The sequence below is a fragment of the Mastigoproctus giganteus genome, chromosome 13 (assembly GCF_048544385.1).
Source record: "Mastigoproctus giganteus isolate SK-2022 chromosome 13, ASM4854438v1, whole genome shotgun sequence".
Taxonomy (NCBI): domain Eukaryota; kingdom Metazoa; phylum Arthropoda; class Arachnida; order Uropygi; family Thelyphonidae; genus Mastigoproctus; species Mastigoproctus giganteus.
Window position 1 is genome coordinate 5,048,088 of NC_143587.1, and position 25,604 is coordinate 5,073,691.

The window sequence follows — 25,604 nt, forward strand, 5'->3', positions numbered from 1 at the left end:
CAACTATTGGATATGCCCATTAAGTTTTTTATTTATTTATTTATTTATATATATATATATATATATATATATATGTTTATATAAGGCTTCAGAGAGACCTAGATAGACTTCAGGAATGGTCAGAAAAATGGCAGCTATGCTTTAATACAACAAAGTGTAAGTGGTATTACACCTGGGAAACAGTAATCACAAAATAACTTATTCACTTGGTGGAGTTCAACTAAACCCAGTACTGGAGGAAAGGGACTTGGGTGTTACGATACGGTCAGACATGAAATTCTCTGAGCATTGTAAACAGGTTGCAAGGAAGGCCCATGGTGTCCTATCGATGATCTATCGAACTTTTGCAAGTAGAGATTTGGTTTGGTTTCGTTTTATTGGCGCATTAGCTACTAAGGCTATAATGCACCAAGACCAGGTCATTTATAAAAAATTTTAAACTTCCAGTGACCTAATTAGTTAGGTCACTATGTCAAAAGGTATAACAAATATATAAAAGAAAAATGTAAAAATTTTATATACGAGTAAAAATATTTATTGATTTTAAAAAGCTAAAAACAGCAGACACATTGTTATTGTCAGATAAAATCTGACTGAGTGTATATGGCTCAGTCAGATGGGTAAAAGTGGTAAAACGGATATTGCTAAAATCTGGGCATTCAATTAAAATGTGTCTAATTGATAAAATTGTGCCACAGGACTCACACATAGGAGGGTCATCAGCCCTCAGCAAAAAAGAATGAGTCAAATGACTATGTCCTATGCGGGTCCAGGCAAGAACAACTTCCTCCTTACGATTCCTGCGCGGACTAGACTGCCACGGTTCAGTTACAGGCTTTATACAATATAGTTTATTCCCAGTCTGGCCATTCCACAAATCCTGCCATTGGGAATGTATCTTCTGCTGTATTGTTTGCCTGTAGTCTGTATAGGGGACTGACAGGCAGCGATTATTATTGGGGATTGCTGATTTGGCTGCGGTGTCAACCAAATCATTTCCCCTAATCCAAATGTGGCTGGGAATCCAGCAGAAGCGGATATCATATTCACGTCCACGGAGGAAGTGAATCTTCTGCTGGATACTAGACAGAACTGGATGAGGATTATATCTCACAGATATTAAAGCCTGTAACATGCTGAGCGAGTCGGAATATAAAATGAACCGTTGGTATTGGCATTCACTATTGTGATCCAAGGCTAACTCTATAGTAAATATGCTGCATTCAGAGGGAATCTGCTCCAATGTAGTAGTGTCTGTAAAGACAGCAGCAGATCTCACATATGATTCCGACTTCGAACCGTCTCTGTAGACTGGCGCAAAGTCAGAATATTCAGTTCGGTGTGCTGAATGAAGCTGCAGGTAGACAGATGGAGTGTCCGACTTTCCCCAATTTCTAAGGGACAAGTCACATGCCGGGACATGAGCATGCCAGGGTGGAAAGGGTTGCTTTGGTGTTTGGGCAACCTTGTCTACCTTGATATTGAGTTCTTTGAGTAGCTCTTGGAGACGAATACCAAAAGGACGATTGGCAGTCTTACAAGTATTGTATAAATTTTCCCATCGTGGCTCAAAAACGAATGGCCACGTAGGATGGTCTGGCAGGGATTTCAGTTTTAAAGCGTACTTTACATTATATAAGGCTTTTGTTAGACCACACTTGGAATACTGTGTTCAAGTATGGAGACACCACCTAAAGAAAGACATTGAGCTTCTTGAAAGGGTGCAAAGACGGGTAACTCACCTGGGGAGATAGGCAAAAGGCCGTCCTTACGAAGAGACTTTGAATATGTGGGTTACAGAGTTTGGGAACTAGACACCTTAGAGGAGATTTGATTGAGGTGTTTAAGGCTCTGAGAGGCATCAGTAAAATGAAGGAGGACAAAATTTTCAAGATTATAAATGATGTAGAACTAGGGGACATAAATTCAAGTTACGGGAGGAAATGTTTAGACTGGACTGCACGAAGTTTTATTTTAGTCAGCAAGTTATAAATTACTGGAATAAGTTGCCTACATGGGTGGTAGAGGCTGACAGTTTGGGGAAATTCAAAGGTCATCGGGATAGTACCTTCGGGTGAGGGAAGCATATAGGATGATAGGTTTAATTTCCTTTTCTTTTATTAATTATTATTTGTTTATTTTTTATCATTGTTTTATTCGGGTTTTTTTTTTTTTTTTTCTTGGCTGGTGCAGCATAAGCCATAGGCTTGCACCATGCGGCCATTACTAATAACGTTTCTTTGCTTATTTCAATGAAGTTATATGCAGTGGTAACAGTATGGGTCTTTTCATTTAAAGTGCACTAGTTCAACGATGTACAAATTAGTGTAAATGCATCATGTTAGTATACAGCCAATTCTAAATTAGCAAATTATTTGCAAAAACTGCATTGTTTAAGCCATATCTCATATTATGAAAACCTTCGTGACGAGTTACAATGAACACTGCATTGCTTCGAATAAGTGACGCTTCACCTAAAGGAGAAAACTATTGTAACTTATTTTCAATGGATACCACCACCCAGACAGTACGTTTCAGGGTTTTTTGGCCCTTCTTAGGTGGGTGGGTAGGTACCCAAGTGATGTAATGATGGCAGAAACAGTTATGAAGTATAACTCCACAATATGAGAGATGCTTGATGGTGTATAAGACCTTATAGTCTTAATTCATCTTATACACCATCAGGCATCTCTCATATTTCGGAGTTATACTTCATAAATGTTTTGCCATCATTACGTCACTTGGGTACCTACCTACCTACCCACCCTCCTAAGAAGGGCCAAATAGCCCTAAAACGGTTCCATCTGGGTTGTGGTATCCACTGAGAATAAGTAGCAAGAGTCATTTCCTTTAGGTGAAGCATTACTTATTCGTACTGCAATGTAATGGCCACTCATGAAGGTATTCACAATAGCAGTAGTAGAGGCATATGATGCAAGAAAGCAAGCTTATGCAGCTTTAGGCAGAAAAAAAAAAAAAAAAAACTTCTTCACCCCTCCGTTCGTTCAAAATACCTGTCCAGCTGAGCCTTAAATTTATTTAGGCTATTAACTTCCACAACAAGGGATGGAAGTCTGTTCCACCAACCAACTACCCGCTGACTAAAGGCAAATTTCCGAACATCTATCCTAAATCTGTCTTTCCTCAATTTGAATTTATCCCTCTCAGGTGATTATTCTGAGAAAGAGGCAGAATCCCATCAGCATTGAGCATGCTCAAACCATTTAAGGCTTTATACACCTCTATCAGATAACCTCGCCGGTGCCTAGTCTCCAGACACTGTAATTTGCAAAACTTAAGCTTTTCTTCATAAGAGCAACTCTTTGTTCCATTCACTAACCTTGTTGCCCTTCTCTGCACTTGTTCCAGCAGCTCTACATCCTTCTTGAAATGAGGCCTCCAGACCTGTATACAGTACTCAAGGTGTGGCCTGACCATTGACTTATACAAGCAAATAATCACCTCCTTATCCCTGCTAGAAAAATTCCTGTATATCATTGATAAGACACCATGAGCTACTCTTGCAGCCCGTCTGCACTGCTCAGAGAACTTCATTTGTCAATGTTAAACAATTATGTTTAAATGACAAATGCTAAACATAAATGATGTTCAACAGAAATGTTTAAATGAACTTTAACATTTGTCAATGTTAAACTTCATTTGCCACCTCTCAGCCCATCTGCTCAACCTTTCCAGATCCTGTTGCAGCAGCATAGCATCAGTACTGCCCTTAACAACCCTACCAACCTTTGTATCGTCTGCAAACTTGGACATTAAGCTTGATATACCATCATCAATATCATTTATAAATACAGAAAACAACAATGGACCCAACACTGAACATTAAGGGACTCCACTATAACACATAATAACATTAGTCCACGATGAGCAGTGTCCACCGATAACCACTCTCTGTCTTCTCCCCCTCAACTATCCCTTTATCCATAGCAGCAATTTGCCTCCAATACCACACTTGCCCAATTTGTGCAGCAGTCTTCCATGTGCAACAGTATCAAAAGCCTTTCTAAGATCCAAATATATAATTTCAAAGTTATTTCCTGCATCCAGTTCTTTTGTGACTGCATCATAGTATCCAATCAAATTGGTCAGGCAAGACGTCCCCTTAACAAAACCATGCTGTGTCCGAGCTATAACTGAAGTCTTGTCTAGATGATCCTGCAGTGCTTCTTTAACCAGTGCCTCAATTAATTTTCCGGGAACAGAAGTTAAACTCACAGGTCTATAATTACTTGTGTCAGCCTTTGATCCTCCTTTGTGAATTGGGGTCACATTTTTCCATCTCCAGTCTATGGGTACCTCCCCCGAGTCCAAGGAAACTCATAATTATGGCTAAGGGTTTGCTTACTTCCTTTGCTGCCTCCTTTAATATAACTGGATAGATCCCATCCACCCCATGTGCCTTTCTTGTGTTTATCCTCAAGAATTTCTCCTCAATTTTACTCTCAGTTATTACAAGATTATCTAGCTTACTGCCAGAGTTGAATACACCTCTGGCATTCCCCTCCCTGAATAACTCGTCATGTGTGAATGTCGATGCAAAATATTCATTTAGTTTGTTAGCTACCTGAGCAGGATCATCAACAGTTGAACCATCGATATCAAGTGGAACAATCTGATTCATCCCCTTCCTTCTAGAGTTTACATAAGTAAAGAACTCTTTGCATCCCTTGCCAAAGATTTCTCGTAATCTGCCTTCGCCTGCCTAACCTCCTTTGTAACTTGGTTACAGATCAACTTATATCTATCATCGGCTTCTGGTTCAAGTATTAATTTATATGTATCCCAAACATTTTTCTTCTCTGCCATATGTCTCATTAGTTCATCTGACATGCATTTAGGCGTAAACCTTGAACAATATTTCTTAGTTGGTATGTAAAGCCTAGTAGCTTCCAAGATAAGTTCTTTGAATGCTTCCCATTTTGAATTTGCTGTTGGTAACATCATCAGTTGGTCCCACTGTATAGAATTTAAATAATGGCTCAGACCATTGTAGTCGCCTTTTCGAAAGCAACAGCCTTTCCCTTTACCCCTGATGGTAGTTACGTCTTTGAGTAAATCCCACTTCAGCACACTGAACACTGTCACCTAGTGGTTCCTCTATCTGCAGATTCTTAATGCATGAAGAATCATTACTGATAATCAAATCAAGGGTATTATTCCCTCTAGTTGCTGATGTAGAAAACAACCATCCAATAAATCCACAAAAGCCTTGCTAGTGTGTGAGTGACCAATCCACAAATTGCAGTCAATATCTGGGAGATTAAAATACCCCATTATAAGACTCTGATTTACTGGCCCACTCTATTTCCCTGTACAATTTCTTATTATACTCATCAGAGTCATTAGGCCTATAGCACACTCCTACTCTCAATTTTGATCTCCCATTGCTTATGTCACACCAAACTGACTCAACACTGCACTGTCCAGCGATGTCGACTAGCTTCACTTGGATTTTATGTGTTTCTTAACTAATAGCATAACCCCCTCCTCCCTTCCTATCCTTTCTCTAGACGTTGTACTCCCCAAATTCCAGTTCTGCATTCCTTATATTTGTGTGACATCACGTCTCTGATATCGAACAATATCTGCCTTTGATGCTTTGAGCAATAGCTCAAATTCATCAAATTTATTTACCAAACTCCTAGCATTGGTGTACACGCAAGTATACATGCAATATGAGATATGACTTAAACGATGCCGCTTTTGCAAATAATTTGCTAATTTAGAATTGGCTGTATACTAACATGATGAATTTGCACTAATTTGTACATAGTCTAACTTTCTTGCAACCTGAGGCATAAGTCCTAATGCATTGTAGTGCACTAGTTAATAATTTAGTTTTGAATTTATGATATTTTACAAAGAGATGTTCTGCTATATTTTTCTGAACTATCACATTATCTAAAAAAAAAAAAGTAAAGTGCAGCCATTATCAACCCACTGCAGGATGGAAGCCTCCTCAACAATTCATGTTGAGGGAAATGGACCATAATCTGCCACGCTGGTCCAGTGCGGGTTGGCAGATCGACCGTATTCAGCAGTCAGGGGCTTGAACCCCGGTCTACTCAAAGAGCGTGTGCTACTGCACTCCCGCTCACGTTATCTAGTTAAAGTCAAAAAAACATTATATTTTTAAGATTCTTTTGTTTCTTAACAGTGATGGTTCCATGAAAGCATCAGTTTCTGGTTATATCTCAGGCACTGAAATCTCAGTTGCTCAAATTATTCATTGTATGATTCCTTTTGCCTCAAAGGTGATCCAATCCAATATTCCCTGTCAGACACTTAGTAATTTGGAATCTCCTCTTTTCGATCTTCTCTGGCTTAAAATCTCTCTACCTCATTGTGTCAAATTCATCTGTTGTCTCTACCATTCTCCCAACTCCACTAATCACTTGGAGCTCTTCGACTTTCTCTCTTTGCAACTTGACTTTCTCCAGTCCAACTTTCCTAACAGTGAGGTAATTTTCCTTGGTGATTTTAATGGTCACAACTCCAGCTGGCTTCCGTTTTCTAGGTGCACCGACCCAGCTGATCAAGATGCTGAGGCTTTTGCAATTACTAATGACTTTGCACAGATTGTTCATTTACCTAAAGGAATACCAGACAATCCCAGCCATATAGCCAACACACTTGATATTTTTCTCACAAACAACCCCTCTAAGTACATGGTCGAAGTGAGTGGTCCTTTAGGCACCTCAGATCATGACTTGGTGATTGTCTCTTCTCCAATGGAGCCTTTATCTCATGGCTATTTCCAACATAGTGTTGTTTGGCATTACAAGAATGCAAAATGGGATGACCTGCGACATTTCTTTGGTCGGACTACTGTTTCAAAACTTCTGATGTCAACGTTTGCTCAGATCGTATCAGTGAAATTATTCTCGCAGGAATGGAATCCTTTATCCCACACTCCACTTTAAAATCTCTATCTAAACCTTGGTTTTCCAATAAATGTGCTAAGGCCGTTCGGCAGTAGAATGTTGCATATTGTAATTGGCTTGTTTCATTTTCTGCCTACACTAAAACTCGCAACAATTGTAGAGCAGTTATTAATCTGTCCAAACTAGATTTTGAACAGGCTACGAGTAGAAAACTTGTTTTTTGTCCGATTGGTAGCTGAGCATTCTGGTCTCTTGCCAAAGCCATTGGCCGCAACTTTTGTCCCATCTATGTCATTCCCAACACGCTCCATACAATGCCTCCTGTGGTCTTCCGTCAAAAGGATGTCAGAAGGATTTTGACTAATCTTGATGCTAAGAAAACTTCAGGTCCTGATGGCATTTCTCCACTTGTTCTCAAAACCTGTGCTCCTGAACTTACTCCTGTTCTTTGCCATTTTTTTTTTTCACTTTCTTATTCCAAAAGTGTTTTTCCTTGGAAATTTGCTCATATCCAGCCAATTTCTAAAATGGGTGACAAGTCCTTCCCATACAATTATTGTCCCATTGCAATTAACCGCCAACTCTTAAACTACCTAAACATCTTTCGTCTGATCAATGGTCGCCAGTATGGATTCTGTCAGTGTCGATCCACTGGTGATATTCTGGCTTATGGTACCCATTTATGGACAAATTCAATGGAAACGTTCGGTGAAACACAAGCAGTTGCTCTTGACATCTCAAAGGCTTTCGATCGTGTTTGGCATAAAGGTCTTCTAAACAAGCTTCCATCTTATGGTTTGCCAACTGTTTTTTGTAATTGGTTATCCAGTTTTCTCTCTGAGGGTGATGATAGATGGCTCTCTGTCTTCTAACTTTTCCACTAATGCTGGAGAAGGTTCAGTTTTTCACCCACTCTTTTTCCTCTTGTATATGAATGACCTTCTTCCATTGACTGGAAATCCTATTCATAGTTTAGCCGATGACAGCACATTGCATTCCACTTTCCATTTTGAGATAACTTTGCTCTGCTCAATCAACTTCTCGAATATCCGCTACCAATTCCTTAAATGCCAATCTTCAGGTAATTCTCCAGTGGGGCAAAGACAACTTAGTTGTCCTTCCTAAATTCAGTCTTATCTTATCTTTGGTGATACTACGATTTCTAGGCAAGTTGAAATATCTCTTTTGAGGATTATCCTGAATTCTAATCTCTCTTGGCACAAGCACATTACAAATATTGCTTTCTCTGCATCTAAAAAAACTTGGTTTTCTCTTTTGCTCTCGGCATTACTTTTCTTCCAAGCAGCTGTTCACTCTGTACAAATTGCAAATCTGCCCTACCATGGAATATTGTTCCCACATCTGAGGCAGTGCCCCCAAAACCTCTTTCAGGCTTTTAGATTCTATTCAGAAGAGGGCAATTAGGTTAATTAATCACTTCTCTCTAATAGAGTGTCTCCACTCGTCTCATAGACGTACTGTTTCTGCTGCATGCCTTTTCTACAGATACTTCCATTGGCACTGTTCTTCTGAATTGACTTCTATTATTCCCGCTCTCTCTCTCTCTCTTTCAAAAAAGTCCGAACATATGCTGCCACCAGCCAACATCCATTTACTGTCCAACTTCAAACTCACAGAACCAACTTTTCTTCTTCCTCGTTTATTCATTCAACTGCTGTTTTCTGGAACAACCTTCCTTTGTATGTATTTCCTGAAAATTACAGTCTACAGAAGTTCAAGTTAATGTCAACAAATATCTTATTTTGTCTTCTCAACCTCCAACCCAAGTATGGTACCAAGTATTATAGTTTCTAATACCTCTCATGTTTGGGGGTTTCATAAAAAAAAAAAAAAAACTTAATACCATGCATGGGTGGGTTGAACATTGAAAAGATGAAAGATATTTGCTGACATTAGATTTGAAATTCTGCAGATTATAATTTTCAGGAAATACATATGAAGGTTGTTCTAGAAAACGGAAGTTGAACAAATAAATGAGGAAGAAGAAAATTTGGTTCTGTGAGTTAGAAGTTGGACAGTAAAAATAATGTTGACTGGTTACAGCATATGTTCGGAGTGCTTTGAAAGAGAGAAGGAATTATAGAAGACAATTCAGAAGAACGGCGCCAATGGAAGTATCTATAGAAAAGGCACGTATTAAAATCAGAACGTTCAATGAGACAAATAGTGGAGAGACTCTGTTAAAGATGAGTCATTAATTAACCTAACTGCCTTTTTTTGAATGGGATCTAGAAGACTGGAAGAGGTTTTGGGGGCACCACATGTGGGAAAAATATTCTATGGGCAGATTTACAATTTGTACAGAGTGAACAGCTACTTGGAAGGAAAAGTAATGCAGAGAGCAAAAGAGAAAACCCCAGTTTTTTAGATGCACAGGAAACAATATTTGTAATGTGCTTATGTGTGTAATGTCGGGGTAATACGCAATAGAGATATATAATCTTGCCTCAAAATCAGAGTGTCATCGCTCGAAGATAAGCAGAACAATCCTTTTTGCAAGATATAAGACAGGACTGAGTTTAAGAAGAACTGAAATTAACTAAGTTATCTTTGCCCCACTGGAGAATGACTTTTTTTTTTTTTTTTTTTTTTTACGTAAATCCCAAACACGAGACGTATTAGAACCAATAGTACTTAGTACCGTGCTTGGGTTGGAGGATGAGAAGACGAAAGAAGATATTTGTTGACATTGGACTTCTCTAGATTGTAATATTCAGGAAATACGTATGAAGGAAGGTTGTTCCAGAAGACAGCAGTTGAATGAATAAATGAGGAAGATGAAAAGTTGGTTCTGTGGGTTTGAAGTTGGACAGTAAATGGATGTTGGCTGGTGGCGGCACGTGTTCGGACTGTTTTGAAAGAGAGAGCGGGAATTACAGAAGCCAATTCAAAAGAACAGTGCCCATGGAAGTATCTGTAGAAGAGGCATGCAGCAGAAACAGTACGTCTATGAGAAAGAGGAGTGGAGAGACTCTGTTAGAGATGAATCATTAATTAACCTAACTGCCCTCTTCTGAATGGAATCAAGAAGCCTGAGAGAGGTTTTGGGGACACCACCCCACATGTGGGAACAATATTCCATGGCAGGGCGGATTTGCGATTTATACAGAGTGAGCAGCTGTTTGGAAGAAAAGTAACACCGAGAGCGAAAGAGAAAACCAAGTTTTTTAGATGCAGAGGAAGCAATATTTGTAATATGCTTGTGCCAAGAAAGATTAGAAGTCAGGGTAATCCCCAAAAGAGATATATCATTTTGCCTAGAAATCGGAATGTCACTAAAGATAAGCATAGGAGCAGAAGAATCCTTTTTGCGAGATATAAGACAAGACTGAGTTTTAGAAGGGTTGAAATCAACTAAGTTGTCTTTGTCCCACTGGAGAATTACCTGAAGATCAGCATTTAAGAAATTGGTAGCAGATTTTCGAGAAGTTGAAGCTGATTGAGCAGGACAAGGTTTCTCAAAATGCAAAGTGGAATGCAATGTGCTATCATCGGCAAAACTATGGATAGGATTTCTAGTCAATGGAAGAAGGTCATTAATATACAAGAGGAAAAGAGTGGGAGAAAGAACTGAACCTTGAGGACAACGGCATTAGTAAAGGAGTTAGAAGACAGAGAGCCATCTACCATCACCCTCAGTGAGCGATCACAGAGAAAACTGGATAACCAATTACTAAAAACAGCTGGCAAACCATAAGACGGAAGCTTGTTTAGAAGACCTTTATGCCAAACACGATCAAAAGCCTTTGAGATGTCAAGAGCAACTATTTGTGTTTCACCAAACCTTTCCATTGAATTAATTCATAAGTGGGTAACATAAGCCAGAATATCACCAGTGGATCGACACTGACGAAATCCATACTGGCGATCGTTGATCAGACGGAAGGTTTCTAGGTAGTTTAAGAGTTGGCAGTTAATTGATTTCTCCATTACTTTAGAAAGAGTAGAAGTTATTTGATTTGTTATTTGTTATTTGATTTTTTTTTAGGAGCATTAGCAACTAAGGCCATATTGCTCCGGGAAATGCGGTGGTCATTCCCTGACCTTTCCGCATCCTCCGTATTTGGTGGTGACGGGCTCGAACCCCGGTCTAATCAAGAAGCATGTGCTACGCACTGCTGCTCCTTCCCACCTGGCTACGGAGGCGCCTTAAGAGTAGAAGTAATTGCAATGGGACGATAATTGAATGGGAGGGATTTGTCGCCCTTTTTAGGGACTGGTTGGATATGAGCAAATTTCCAAGGAAGAAAAATGGGATGCTAGCAGGTCAGCTTTATCCTTGGCTGAAGTGACCTGGAGATCAGAATTTAAGGAATTGGTAGCAGATATTTGAGAAGTTGAAGCTGTTTGAGCAGGGCAAGGTTTCTCCAACTGGAAGGTGGATGTAACATGCTATCATCAGCAAAACTATGGATAGGATTTTCAATCAATGGAAGAAGATCATTATTATACAAGAGGAAAAGAATAGGAGAAAGAATTGAACCTTGGGGAATACCAACGTTAGTGGTGCAGTTATAAGACAGCCATCTACCATCACCTGCAGTGAGCAGTCAGAGAGAGAAAACTGGATACCCAATTACAAAAATAGTTGAAAAACCATAAGATGGATGCTTATTTAGAAGACCTTTATGCAACTGCTTAAGTTTCACCAAACTTTACCATTGAATTTTCCCACAGATGGAAAGTTCCTCGATAGTTTAATAGTTGGCGGTTAATTGATTTCTCTATTACTTTAGAAAGAGTAGAGGTAAGTACAATGGGGTGATAATTGAATGGGAGGGATGTGTTATCCTTTTTAGGAACCGGCTGGATATGAGCAAATTTCTAAGCAGAAGGAAAACACCTTCGGAAAATATGATAGCAATGAAAATATTAAGTCTATATATGCAACTTGAATTGGCAAGTAGTGCTTTGTTATCAGAAATTTCAACTTGCTACTTATCAATTTGAAACTGAGCTGGGAACTCAATGTATGGGACAAATTTTTGAATTTAATAAAAAAAAAGTTATTACAGTGCATACTGCTTATTGTAATCATGGATAATGTTATCACTTTCATTATCAATATTGGACTAATTACTACTCTAAACTAAATAAAAAAAAAAAAACTCTAAACTACATAAACTAAACAATTTACTTAATAAGTCCTACTTGAAGCAGTCTTGATTAATTTACAAACCTTGGCTACTATTGTATACCAACCTCCCAACCTTTGTATCAGAAAACCTTAACATCAAACACTGCTTCACTTCCATTAATGTTATCACAAATATAAAAAATAAGAAGGGATCCAGCAATAAACCTGAAAGATCAGCAAAAACCCCCATGATCCAGTTCAGCCAGAGCAACAGCCTTTTATTGTTTAACCAATGTTTTATCCACTACACAACCCACGGTATCACATTGTTCCAATTTATACAAAAACGATTTGTGCAGAACTATATCACAAGCCTTAATATATAAAACTATAAAATATATAGAACTATAAAAGCTAAATATACATGTCAATAACTCACTTTACAACCAGCTGTTTCACTATTCACTCATGGAGTTTTTTTTTTTTTTTTTTTATTAATAACAAGATACACAACAGGTAACCATTAACAGTGTATCTGAGGGCAGAACAATGAACAGAGTTGATAACAATAATAAGGAATCCAACAATAAGATAAACATTGATATAGATTCAAACATTAAAATTATATGTACAAAAGAGGCATGCATTAAGTTAAGATGCATTAAGGCATGCATTAAGTTAAACTGGTAAAACAAATAATAAATTAATTAATTAACCAATTGGAGAAAAGAAAATAGTAAAACAAATAATAAACTACAATAATTAGATGAGAGCTAGTCACTTTGCAGTTCAAGAGAAGAGGCAAAGTTGTGGATGGAGTTCATCAGTGATTGGGAGTTGTCAAAAAAGTCAATGACAGAGTCAAGGTGAAACAGTGTAGGGTTCCTGACTTGTCTACAAGGAGAAGTTGATTTTGCTAAGAATATCAGATGCTTCATAAGTTCCAGTGATTTCTTTGGCTAGAAGGGTGATGTCAGCAATAACTCTATTTTATCACACAGCGATTCATAGTACACTGTGATAAAGTAGAGGATTACAGAACATAAAGTAACATTCAAAATTTTTTTGGACCGCATCAATTTTGTTAATTAAAGTCTGTGTGAGGATTCCAAATGGGTGAACTGCATTGGCAGAACAATAGTTTTATAAAGGATAACAGCATATCTGTAGCTTTTGAATTTGTAGTGTTCCGTTTGATAAATCCCAGTGTTTTGAATGCTTTGCTGGTGATTTTAAGAAACATGGGCATCACATTTAGCACTGCTGGAGAAGAGAATCCCCAAGTAATTAACTTGGCCACACCTTTTGTTGATCACAGAGTTAATAGTGTACTCTGTATTTATTAGTTGTGATATCTACAGGATGAGAAAGAGATTACTTTGCACTTTGAGGGGTTAGCAGACAAGCCATTCAGAGATACCCACAAAAAAAATTTATTGAGGGTGCAGTGAAGCTGTTGAGAATCGGTAATCTCCTTCACTGCTGAGTGGATCTTAAGATCAACTGCACAGAGAGCAACTTGAACATTGGAGGTGCAGATGAAAGAAGGAAGGCCATTTATGAAAACAATGAAAAGTTAGTACCAAAATTAACAGTACCACAGAAAATGTTAGGTTGGTAAAAGCTGAGTATGAAAAATTGCTAAGATGGCAAAGATCATAAGTTTCTAAGATGGTTAAGTGAGAAGATGCAGAGCAGGTGTCAGATAATTGCAATTAATAGTTACTCTTCAGATTGATCTAACAAGTGGGATCTCCCAAGGATCAGTTTGGGGACTACGGTTGTTTCCAAATTTCATAAATGACAATGACAAAAGAATAGAGGATGTAGTGTCAAAATTTGCAGGTGTGAAGATTGGGAGAGTGGTTACTGGTAACTTCTGTAGCTGACGGCATATACCTAATGACTTGGATAGGCTTCAAGATTGCTCAGAAAAGATTGCTACAATTTAATGCAGCAAAATGCAGTTCTTACACCTGGGGAAATAGCAATCCCAAAACAGCTTATACACTTCATGGGGTTGAATAAAAAGGAATTGGGGAGTTTTGATATGGTTGGACACGAAGTTCTCCAAGTAGTGTAGACAAGCAGACAGGAAGGCCCTTGGTAACCCATCGATGATTTATCAAACATTTGTCTGAAGAGATAAATTGGTCATAATCTTACTCTATAAAGTTGTAAGGCTGCGCGTGAAATACTGTGTCCAAGTATGCAGACTACATTCAAAAAACAGATAACAAGCTTCTTCAAAGGGTAACACGAACCATCCACTTTGTGAGATCTGCAAAATGGCACCTGCACAGGTGCCATTTTCAGAATTAACTTCCTTACAGGAGACTTTGAATACGTGGACCACAGAACTTGGCAACTAGGAACCTTAGAGGTCCTGACTAAGGTCTATAACGTTCTAAGAGGGGAATAGCATTAGCCATATGCCGCGAGGAAGATCAAGGCTTTTGCTGCACAAGCCACAAAAAATAAAAAAAAAATCAATTAATTAATATATAAATAATATAAGCTACCTAGCTGACTCCGTAGCCAAGTGATCAGGAGTGGGAGTGCAGTAGCACACGCTCTTTGAGTAGACCGGGGTTCAAGCCCCTGACTGCTAAATACGGTCGATCTGCCAGCCCGCAATGGACCAGCATGGCAGATTATGGTTCATTTCCCTCAGCATGAATTGTTGAGGAGGCTTCCATCCTGCAGTGGGTTGATAATGGCTGCACTTTACCTTTTTTTTTACCTAGCTGACTCCCTCCTCACTTAATTTATCTATCCAGATCAACTTCAAATTTCAACAAGGTGTCCACCTAACCACCAATGGGTCAACTTATTCGAATAATAACAGCTCCCTGACGGCAATCCACTTTAAACCTCTTCCCTTGCAATTTGAATTTATAGCCCTTGTTCTGTAATCATTTATAGAAGTAAAAATTTCATCCTCATTTATTTTACTTTCTCCCCTCATTGCCTTACACTTCAATTAGGTCTCATTTCAGGTGCCTATCTACCAAGCTCTCATGTGGCCACCCTACTAGCAGCTCATCTAGTGAGATTGGCAAAATGACCCTTATTATTTTAATTTTCTGATCCAAATCGATCGCTTTTCTTTTATTGGTAGATTTATAGTACCGCTGTCACTTATTCTCTTAGTCGGCACCATGACGGTCAAAATTAAATTTTCTGTAAAGAACTTCACAAGGTTAAGCCGAAAACTTACTATTATCACCCCATGCAAGCTTACATTAAACCAAAGCATATTTATGGAGATCACTACCATAAAATAATAAAGACAATTTACAGTTTCTGGTTTATTGGACCTTTACGTTAGTGCAATTCATTATAAACGGGTACAGTAAACTCGATCTTATTGCATTTGCGGTAATACCAATAGCTGGAATTCTCTAGGTTTTTACGTTATTATGTGTCCCCTTCTTTTAAGAATCTACTCTGCATTTGTATTTTTAATGCTTGTTACTCCGCATCTCACTTGTGCATGCCGTGATCGTCATTATTGATTGCTTATTTATTATATATTTTTTTATTTTCGCTGTTTTAAATTTTATAATCCTAAAAAAAAAAATTTTTTTGAGTGAAAAAAAAATTTACGTAAGTCCGAAGTTACATAACTCGGGGACTTGCTGTCTCTACTCTTTTTACCATTTCCAGTCTGTTGCATTTCATTTTCGCACTGCTGCAATGCCACAGACAGCTACATAAACAATCAATAACAAATGAGCAAACTCCAATTACAGTCAGCATCTGTCAGCAGATGCTGATTGTAGCGAACAAAAACTGTAGCGAAGACTTAAGTTGTGAGGATACCTCTGAATTACCCTGTACAAGGACAGATTTAAGATGAAATAAAAATTCACTAAGGCATTCATTAACAGTATACATTATTCTTTAAACACATGTTCATTTAATAAATTGAAATCACTTACTTTAAATTGTCTAAAAAATTTATGAATGTCCTCCTCACAAACGTCAAATGGTAAGTTTCCTACAAATGCAGTAAATGGTGGTTTTCTGGGAACTTTAGTAATATCAATATCTAATCCTCTTGATGCTTTTGGTGCTGTTGGCAATACAATCTTCTTCTCTTCTCTAGATTCTGAAAAATTTAATAGCAGAAAAAAAAAAACTGCACTACAAGATCATAAATGTTTTTATTATGTAAACAAACATAAAAATAGCTTTTACAGTTAATCAGTCAAACAGTTCATTCACACATCACAATAAAGCAATATTTAATAAATTAAAAATAGTACCGCTTAAATTCTTAAGTTGGGTTATATAACTTTTTGACAAAAAAAAAAAAGATACAAATTTTCATCAACTTTTTTATAAAAATGCACTTACCAGTTTGACACTCAACATGATATAAAACCACAGAGGTTTCATATTTCTTGAGACAGTGAAATGAATATGTGGCAGTACATTAAAAAACCTCAATAATATGTGACATTACATTAAAAATCTCAATAATCTGAACTAACAGAGGAGATGGGTAGTAGCCCAAATGATAGAAAATATGTAAATATTTAAATTTACATATTTTCTTGGGGATGGGGAATTTATTCACACCTAACAATGTAACAGTTGTGCTGTGGTCCTAGGGTAACATATCTCTTACCTAAAAGTTTGAAATCACAGCATATGACAACAGTTTTTGTTAATTTTTTTGAAATTAATGATGACAATGTAAGGTTTAATATAAAAAAAACACAAGTATCTTAAGATTTTTTTTTATAAGGACTGAAAAATCTACAGTAAAAAAAAAAAAAAAAAAAAAATTCAAATGATTAATATCAATAAGTACACTGATTTTTCATCAATATACAAAGGGTACTAGGAAAGTTTTGCAATACAGCTTTGTTTATTTAATTTTTTCAAAGTAATTTCCTCTACATTCAATACACCTCTCCATCCTCCGAAACCAATCTTTAAACCAGTTCTGCCAAGTTTCACTGGGAGTAAAGCACACTCGTTGTCCCAAGCCCGTAGAAGGTCCTCATCACTGGAAAACCGCCTCCCTTTTAGCTTCATTTTCACATGCGGGAACAGTGCAAAGTCGCAGGGAGCAAGGTCTGGACTGTAGGGAGGGTGCTCGAGAAGTTTCAGTCCTGTCGTGGTCAAATATTCGGTGCAGGCTTTGGTGCGGTGAGCTTTAGCATTATCGTGATGGAGGTACCAGGTGTCCATTCTTGACTTTGGCCGCAGGTTCTTCATAGATCCAATGACTTTAGGCAGACATTGTTCAGTATACCACTTAGCTGTGACTGTCTTCTGCGTGTCCAAAACGACACGTTCCACAATTCCACTCGATTTGAAAAATACAGCTATCATTTTCTTCTTTACAAATCGGGATTTTCTGACAATTACGGGTGTGTCATCATCATCAAAGACCCAAACTTTGTTTTGAGCCTTGGTCGGCAGATCGTAATAGTACAGCCAAGTCTCGTCACCTGTCACGATGTTGTTCACATACCGAGATTGTCCCTTATCAAACTTTTTTAACATCTCCCGGCACCAAGTCACACGTCGTGTCATCTGCTCTTCAGTCAGTTGATGCAGCACCCAGAGAGAACAAAGTTTCTTCACGTGCAAATGATCTTGCAGAATCGAACGAATTGCTGGTGCATTTAGGCCCAAAGTATCCTCTATCTGTTGGTAGGTCACTCGCCTGTTTTCGTCAAGCATTTTCCTCACAGCAGTAACGTTTTCCTCCGTAACTGACGTTCGTGGCCTTCCCAGCCTCTCAGAATCCTCCAGAGTGAAATTTCCCCTTTGGAATTCTCTATACCACCTGAATATCGTTGTATGATGTGGACAATCATCATCTAGTGCAAGAGTCATTTCTTCTAAGCACTGGTCTATGGTTAAACCACGCACGAAATTATACCGCAAAACTGTCCTTATCTCATTTCGTGACCACGATGCCATCGCAAGCACTTTACACTCTCACTACTAATGAATAACTGAGCCCATCGACTTGGCGCGGCGACTACTATGCACATATGAACATGTCTCAACATGCAGCAACAAGCAGCTTCCTGTGATTCATTGTTGCGTCATATTGCAAAACTTTCCTAGTACCCTTTGTATAATCCATAAGATTTTATCACTGCCTTACAAGATGTAATATTATAATATACTGTAATAAATTATAATCGTATCTGTAAGAGTAAGGTGCCATGCACGGAAACTGAACTTGGCCTGTTATAACGTAAGATCACCGGTGAAGACACAGGATATTAGAGCTGGAAAAGGAATTAGAAAATGTGAATTGGAATATCATCGGTTTGGCTGAAACAAAAAGAAGAAATGAATCACTTATAAGTTTATCAAGTGGAAATCTGCTGTACACCAATGGAAACAGTGAAAGGAGTGAAGGTGGAGTTGGGTTTCTGATCCATAAAGATTTTAAAAACAACATTTTGGAATTCAAAAGTACATCACCAAGGGTGTCAAGACTAATACTCAAGATTTCTAAGAGGTACAAGCTAAAGGTTATAATGATTTATGCACCAACATCAAGCCATGATGACGAAGAGGTTGAAGAAATATACACCAAAATTGAGTCTTCTAGATGAGCAGAAAACCCACTACACTATTATTATGGGGGACTTCAATGCTAAGGGTGGAAAAAGACAAAACAGTGCAGAAAGGGGAACTATAGGAAATTTTGGAATTGGTGAAAGAAATGAAAGAGGTGAAAGACTTGTGGAATTTGCAGAATCTCAAGGACTGTCAGTAATGAACATTTTTTTTCAAGAAAAGGGTGAACAGAAAGTGGACATGGAAGAGTCCAAATGGATTAACTACTAATGAAATTGACTTCATCCTCACTAACAAAAGATATTGTGAATGATGTTACTGTCCTCAATAAGGTAAATGTTGGAAGTGATCACAGAATGGTAAGATGTACACTTGATATAGATGTAGGAAAGGAAAGGAAAAAACTGACTCGAGTAAATAATACAAAGGTCTTTGAGATAACAGAAGAAGAGAAAAAGCAGTATGTACTGGAAATTAAGAACAAGTTTGAGCTTCTGCAGACCGCTCAGGACCAAGATATCGACGAGGAATATCACAACTTTCTGAAAGTGATAAAGCCCAAGAAACCTATAGGTAAAAAGAAATCCAAAGAAGAAAAAAATTAGTGAAGAAACACTTGTCATGATGAACCGAAGACGACAAATGAAAAGCAAGAAAAACAGACAGGGAGAAAACTGAGTATACTGAGTTATGCAAAGCCATTAGAATGAGACTCATAGAGGACATAAGATTTAACACAAGAAAAGTAGAACAAGCATTAAGGGAAAACATAAATCATTATAACCTTTAGCTTGTACCTCTTAGAAATCTTGAGTATTAGTCTTGACACCCTTGGTGATATACTTTTGAATTCCAAAATGTTGTTTTTATATCTTTATGGACTAGAAACCCAACTCCACCTTTGCTCCTTTCACTGTTTACATTGATTGGTGTGCAGCAGATTTCCACTTGATAAACTTATAAGTGATTCATTTCTTCTTCTTGTTTCAGCCAAACCGATGATATCCCAATTAACATTTTCTAGTTCCTTCTCCAGCTCTAATATCCCGTCTTCACCGATGAGCGATCTTACGTTGCAACACACCAAGTTCAGTTTCCGTGCATAGCAGCCTGGTCATACCCAGAGATTCTTAGCACCCTCTGCTTCCACTCTGATCCTCTCACTGCCGTAAGAGGGGGAGTGAAAGCTGCTGGGGACTGGGGGCCATTTGTTTTGTCGTGCTGTCATATGCTGGATGGTTTGATCTTTTCCTCTTCACGCTGACCAGGCATCTTGAAGGGAACCACTCTACACGTTCGTTGCCACCTAAGTGACGTAACAGGGCTTACCATCGAGAAGGTGTGCATGAGTGGATTTTAGGGAGGCAGGCCAACCAGACCTCTCCTAAATCTTCTGTAATAGAAAGATATTGGATCCATCAGTGTTTTAGACCGAGTGTCTAATAACACACAGAATACCTGTTCCCCTCTAAGCCCTAGGCTTTTCATACCGAATAACAAATATTGTTCAAGGTTCAGGCCTAAATGGATGTCAGATGAACTAATGAGACTTGTGACAGATTGGTTGTTTGGATTTTATTGGTGCATTAGCAACTAAGGCTATAATGCACCAGACTTGTGACAGAAGAAAAATGCATGGGATGCACAAATTATGAGGCAACACAGAATCCTATGGCAGAGATATAAGCTAATCTGTAATCAAATCACAAAGGAGATTAGCAAGCAAAGGCAGATTATGAGAAATCTTTGGCAAAGGATGCAAAAAAAAAAAAAAAAACAGCAAGGACTTCTTTAATATAAATTCTAAAAGGAAAGAGATAAATCAAATTGGTCCACTTGATATCGATGGCTTGATGTTCCTGCTCAGATATATGATAATCTGAATGAGTTTTTTGCACCTACATTCACACGAGGAGTTAAAGTTTGAAAATGCCAAAAGTTTATCAAACTTCTGGCATTTTCAAAAAAAAAAAAAAAAAGTAACAGGGTGCTTAATGATTTTGAAATAACTGACAACAAAGTAAAGGATAAATTGTTGAAGTTAAACATAAGGCACCTGGTGTGAATGGGATCTATCCAGTTATATTAAAGGAGGCAGCAAAGGAACTAAGCAAACCCTTAGCCATAATTATGAGAGCATCCTTGGACTCAAGGGAAGTCCTCATGGACTGGAGATGTGCTGACATATAACCAATTCACATAGGGGGATCTAAGGGTGACAAGAATAATCACAGACCATTTAGTTTAACTTCTGTTCCGGGTAAAATAATGGAGTCTGGCTAAAGCTGCATTGTAGGATCATCTAGACTAGACTGCAGCAATAATTCAGACAGAGCATGGGTTTGTTAAGGGAAATTCTTATCTGACAAATTTGACTGGATACTATAATGTGGTTAAAAAGGAACTAGATGCAAAAAAATAATTTTGACATCATATACCTGGATTTCAAAAAAGTTTTTGACATTGTTGCACATGGAAGATAACTGTACAAACTGCAGCAATATGGTATCAAGGGTAGGTTGCTACAATGGATAAAAGGGTGGTTGAAAAAGAGAAGATAGTGATAATCAATGGACACTGCTCTTCGTGGACTAATGTCATTAGTGGAGTCCCACAGGGTTCGGTGTTGGGCCCACTGTTTTGTATAATTATCAATGATATCGATGAAGGTATATCAGGCTTATTGTTGAAGTTTGCAGATGATGCAAAGGTTGGCAGAGTTATTAATGACAGTAATGTGTGCTACTGCAACAGGATCTAGAAAATTTGGGCAGATGGGTTGAGAAGTAGCAACTGAAGTTTAAAAATGGCAAATGGAAAGTACTGCATATGGGTAGAAGTAACCCCACAGGAACATACCAACTATGTGGTACTACACTTAGGGTGGTAGAAAATGAAAAAGACCTGTGAGTGATTGTGCAGTCAGATATGAAGTTTTCTGAGCAATGCAGACATGCTACCAGAGCAAGTCATGGGGTACTGTCAATGATATACAGGAATTTTATCAGCAGGGAAAAGGAGGTGAATATCCCAGGAAGGGGTCAGCAACCTGCGGCTCTTTGAGCATGTAACTGCAGCTCTAACTTTTGGCCCACATGAAGCTCAATTTGAAATGGAAAAAAAAAATCAAGGACATTGGAGTGCAAGACTAAAATGCCTTAAAACTGAAATTGAGGATTCGGAGAGGTAAAAGGCTGCCACTGCAATTTTGCACAAATGGATGGCAATAGATGAGTTGAAAAGGCAAAACCAAATTGTGTTCGATGCATGGAGTAGCTTACTGGACACTTATATAAATTTGAAAATATTTGCCTTTGAACTTCTCTCAGTTTTTGGTTTGACAAATTTCTGCGGGCAAATATTTTCGAAAATGAACTACATTAAAAATAAATCAAGAAACTATCTGAGCGGTCTCTCAGCATGTTTAAAAATGAAAATTACAGCATACTCATCTGATGTTGAGAGACTTGATCAAGAAGTTCAGCAACAAATTAATTCAGACCTAATTGGATATTTGTTACATTTTTTTTCAGTATTAATAAATAATATTTCAGAATATATATATTTTTTAATAAAACACCTTCCCATTCTATTCCATTTCTTAAAAAACTCGTCCACAAAAGCTTGAGCTTAGGTGCAGCTCTTCGGATTCTCTTTTTTTTTTTTTTTTTTTTTTTCAATTAGATCAAAAATGGCTCTTCACTTAAAAAAGGTTGCCGACACCTGGTACGAGGTAATGATCAGGCCACGTCTTGAGTACTGCGTACAGGTCTGGAGGTCTCATTTTAGGAAGGATGTAGAATTGCTTGAACATGTACAGAGAAAGGCAACAAGATTGGTGAGGGGAACGAAGGGGTCCCTTACCAAGAAAGGCTAAGTTCTGCAAATTGCAGCAGCTGGAGACAAGGCACCTAATTGAGGTGTAATAAGCCTTGAATGGGTTGAACATTGAATTCTGATGGGATCCTTCCACTTGTTCAGATTACCAACCTGAGTGGGCATAAATTCAAATTGAGAAAAGACAGTTGTAGAATAAATGTGCAGAAATTTGCCTTTAGCTAGCAGGTGGTTAATTGCTGGAACAAACTTCCATCAGTTGTTGTGGAACTTGATAGCTTAAATAAATTCAAGGAGGAACTGGACAAACTTTTAGAGGGAATGGTTGTGTGAAATTGTGGTTTTTTTTTTTTTTTTTTGAAGCTGCTTTTGATAAGAAGCATGACCCCTCAACCCCATCTACCTTCCCTACCTTTCCTAAATAGATTATACATACTGTAGAACTTGTCATCACCAATTTCTGGGTGTCACAAGGTTTCTATTAACTATAATATCAGCATTAGTTATCCTAACCAGGAATTCAAATTCAGCCATTTTACTGGCAACACTGCTGTCATTACTATAGACACAGTTATGACTAAGTAATGTATAGAAATCCAAAGAAGAAAAAAATTAGTCAAGAAACAATTGTCATGATGAACTGAAGACGACAAATGACGAGCAAGATAATTCAAGTAGCAGAAGACTACTATAGAGAATTATACAAGGAGCAAAGGAATGATGCCAGCAGTAGGGAAGATGGATCACCAATTAGTAACACATACGACATACCTGATGTCCTTCCTGATGGGGTAGAACATGCATTGAAGAAAATGAAGAATTAAAAAGCCCCGGGGGAAGATAAAGAGTTGTTACTGTAGAGTTGTTAAAATTGGGAGGAAAAGACATGGCACAGAAACTGGCAAGACTCTTCACAAAATGCATTAGAAAAGGTGTGATGCCTAAGGAGTGGAATAATGCAATTATAGTTTTGCTGCACAAGAAAGGAGATAAATCAGAAATTGGAAATTATAGACCAATTAGCTTGTTATCCCACATCTACAAATTGCTCACAAGGGTCATTACTAACAGATTAGAAAGAATACTTGATAAGAATCAACCAAAACAGCAAGCTCGCTTTAGGACAGGATTCTCAACTATGGATCACCTTCACGTAATGTCACAGCTAAGGGAGAAAGCAAATGAATATAAAACACCATTATGCCTGGCATTTGTGGATTATGAAGAGTGGGTGCGAGAGTACATGTGAACAGACGAAGTTTTTACGGCTCCAGCAAACATGGAAGTTTTTGTTTTTTTATTGACTTAAATTGGTATATTAATTTATTTTTTAGAGTTGCTTTATATTCATAGTAACAATACTTTAGTTTAAATTGAATTTAGAAAGAGATTTTCTAGGTTATTACTTAGCATCGGTAAGGGTATCAAATCCACGTCTGGGTTTTGCAGCTCCTGTGAACGAAAAGTTTTTAATTATACTTAGCCACTTCATTGACTTAATTATTAGATTAAATTATTTTCTATAAGTAGCTTATAGACCTAGTCAAGCTCCATGGTTTATTTTGAATTTAGATAGCACGATTTGGAAAGTAAATAATACCTTGTGTCTGTATATTAACCGTTCGTAACATGCCACCATTGTTATACAATACGTGTACTGGCGTAAGTTTTAACGGATAACTAGATAGCGAGTATAGTAGTATCAATTAATCAGTAAAATTTATTAATCTTATTAAATTTCACTTTTTTAACTAAATAAATATTGTGACTTAGTTATTACAAACGTAACATCATAAATTAATACATATGAGTTGACAGGGGATAAGAAAGTCATATAACGTAACTCGGAGATAATATTCAATACCGAAATACATATATAATGTTATAACTGCATTGGGATTTAGGTTTATATTTTGTATTGGAATTTTATTGAACTTCAATAGAAATCATGACTCAGACCAGAGCAGCAAAGCAAAAGGCTCAAACTAGTGGAAGTGCTGTGGCTCAGAAGAGAACTGAGCCACAGCACTTCCACTGTGGGGGGGAGGTGGATTGTCCTCTGATTGAAATGCACTGCTTGTTTGATGTTTGTGGAGCTATCAGGAATGGGACATGATATTGCCAAGGGGAATGTCTTTGAGTGTGTGCGATTGAAGGAGTGCGAGAAAATCAGGCGGCAAGTTGGCATTGTTATTGGCTTATATGAGAGCTTGAAGGACAGAGTGGATGCCCTCAAAGGATTTAAATTGAGGGGCCCATCAATGCCAGAGCTTGCACTTGAACATCATGCAAAACAGCAGCAACCCGCAAGGCAGAATGCACTGGTCCCAAAGGAACTAGTTGTTGTAGGCGACTATTGTCAGGGAAACAGGGAACATACTGTGCAAAAAGGAGAGATGGAACAGGATCAGGGTATGTCTGCCAGGGGCAAAGGTTGATGACATTGTAGGGCAGATATCATCCTTTAAGGGCACAAAGGTTATATTGTTGTACACATTGGCACTAATGATATTAAGAGTAGGAGACCAGCAGAATTACTTAACAAGTACAAGACAATGCTGAAAAAAAGTCGCGAGGGTTGAATTTCAAAGTGTCTGCAATTCTGGCCAGACATGATAGGAGAGACTATATGATAAGAACCTTGTTGATCAATTCTGCATTGGAGAGACTTGCACTACTTCTATTGAAATGCAAATGAACAACAGCCTGGAAAGCAAGACAATGGGAATCTCCAGGACTGCTGGGAATCATACTGAAACAACTAAATACATGGGCTGTGTTAGGGTAACTAAGAGTAGAAACTGGTGTAGGTATACTTGCATTTACACCAATGCTAGGAATACAGTTAATAAATTCGATGAGCTTGAAGTGCTAAGTCAAGACATCAAAGGCAGATATTGTTGGGATATCAGAGACATGGTGTCACACATGGTGTCTGTGTGACACCATGTCTCTGATATGGTGTCACACAGACATAAGCAGTGCAGAACTGGAATTTGGGTAGTACAATGTGTACGGAAAGAATAAACAGGACAGGAAGGGAGGAGGAGTTATGCTGTTAGTTAAGAAACAAAATCTAAGGAAGTGCATCCAATTGATGTGGGTGGACAATGCAACGTTGAGTCTGTTTGGTGTGACATAAGCACTGGGAAAGGAAAAATGAGAGTAGGCGTGTGTTATAGGCCTAATGAATCTGATGAGTA

At 38.0% G+C, this 25,604-nt stretch overlaps 1 protein-coding gene across 2 annotated transcripts in view; it reads right to left on the reverse strand.

The window, feature by feature from the left end:
• LOC150075728 (eukaryotic translation initiation factor 4B-like) overlaps window positions 1-25,604 on the reverse strand; it is a 178,061-nt gene that overhangs the window by 109,252 nt on the left and 43,205 nt on the right. For both annotated transcript variants that reach the window (XM_090388176.1, XM_090388177.1), the window contains exon 3: window positions 15,948-16,117. In XM_090388176.1, coding sequence (XP_090244302.1) covers window positions 15,948-16,117 — 170 coding nt within the window. The remainder of the gene's footprint in view (window positions 1-15,947; window positions 16,118-25,604) is intronic.